Below are 1238 nucleotides of genomic sequence, written 5' to 3'. Positions count from 1 at the left end.
TTAGTCGATTGGATTGCTAGCTTTGCTATGATTGATTTAATGTTTGACCAAGCGTCCAGTCAACAAGAGGTGCCATCGGAACCGGTACACGGAAATGAGAATAGTGGGAATATTAGGGGCTTCACACAATAAAGGGAACAGAGAACAAAGAATAAGAATTTCAACCTATCAGAAACTTTGTATTCTACAATACATGATTTCTGATAGGTTGAAATTTTTATTCTCTGTTCTCTGTTCCTTTTATTGTGCGAAGCCCCTTAGGATTATGCCGAGTGCAGAACAAGAACAGAAAGAATCTGATGGTGAGGTCAAATCATCGGAACGTCAATCGTGGCAGACGAAATTGAGCGAGCTTGCGAGTTTGCAAGCAAATTCGGGAATCTCTCGACAATTGTTTCCGCGTTATCGACGACACGACGGTATATTGTTGCGCACGCATTCGATAATTTTGCTAGTGTCTGTCCACTGAAGAAAACATCGTTTATCGATTCCGGCAATAAAGTGATACTGCCACACCCCATCGAGGCCATTTTGGACGATAGTTAGTGAGAGCTATTTTAAAGATCGTAGCTAGCCATGGATCAAATTACGCCTAAAGAGGTGAAGATCCTCGAAAATCCGGAAGACATTCAGGAGAGGCGAGAACAAGTATTGGGACGCTATGCCAACTTCAAGGCGGAGGCGCGCAACAAACGGGACAAACTCGAGGACTCCCGTCGCTTTCAGGTATGTATCTGAATGCTCTTCTTTTTTCCTCAAGTGCTATTATGTAATTTATTGTTGTTCACGGTTACCTTGCATACGTCTTTCAGTACTTTAAGCGAGATGCGGACGAACTCGAAGGTTGGATTTACGAAAAGCTCCAAGCGGCCTCCGATGAGAGTTACAAAGACCCAACCAATCTACAAGCAAAGATCCAGAAGCACCAGGCTTTTGAAGCAGAAGTTGCCGCTCATTCAAATGCCATCGTGCTACTCGATAATACTGGTTCTGAGATGATAGCGCAACATCATTTTGCCAGCGATGTAATTCGCAAGAGACTAGGTATATTCAACAACAAATAACTATTTGTTTTCAAGATCTTTAAAATATTGTCAAAGTATGCTATTAACTTTTTATGTATGTATAAAGTGTTATTAATATTTATGTAAAGTGTATTACATAAATATTAATAATTAATTCTTTCTAAGCAAATCGAAATTAAAAAAACTGATATTTCACAAATAAATAATGATTTC

General features: G+C 39.6%; 1 protein-coding gene across 1 annotated transcript in view; it reads left to right on the top strand.

Moving 5' to 3' along the window:
- Positions 1–273: 273 nt before the first annotated feature.
- Positions 274–1238, top strand: part of LOC108687605 (spectrin alpha chain) — an 11251-nt gene continuing 10286 nt past the window's right edge. The window contains exons 1-2 of the mRNA XM_018193456.1: positions 274–726; positions 813–1044. Of these exons, the coding sequence (XP_018048945.1) occupies positions 577–726; positions 813–1044 (382 nt within the window). The 5' untranslated portion in view covers positions 274–576. The remainder of the gene's footprint in view (positions 727–812; positions 1045–1238) is intronic.

This window comes from Atta colombica, unplaced genomic scaffold (assembly GCF_001594045.1).
Source record: "Atta colombica isolate Treedump-2 unplaced genomic scaffold, Acol1.0 scaffold21, whole genome shotgun sequence".
NCBI lineage: Eukaryota > Metazoa > Arthropoda > Insecta > Hymenoptera > Formicidae > Atta > Atta colombica.
This window is presented reverse-complemented; position numbering and strand designations above follow the sequence as displayed.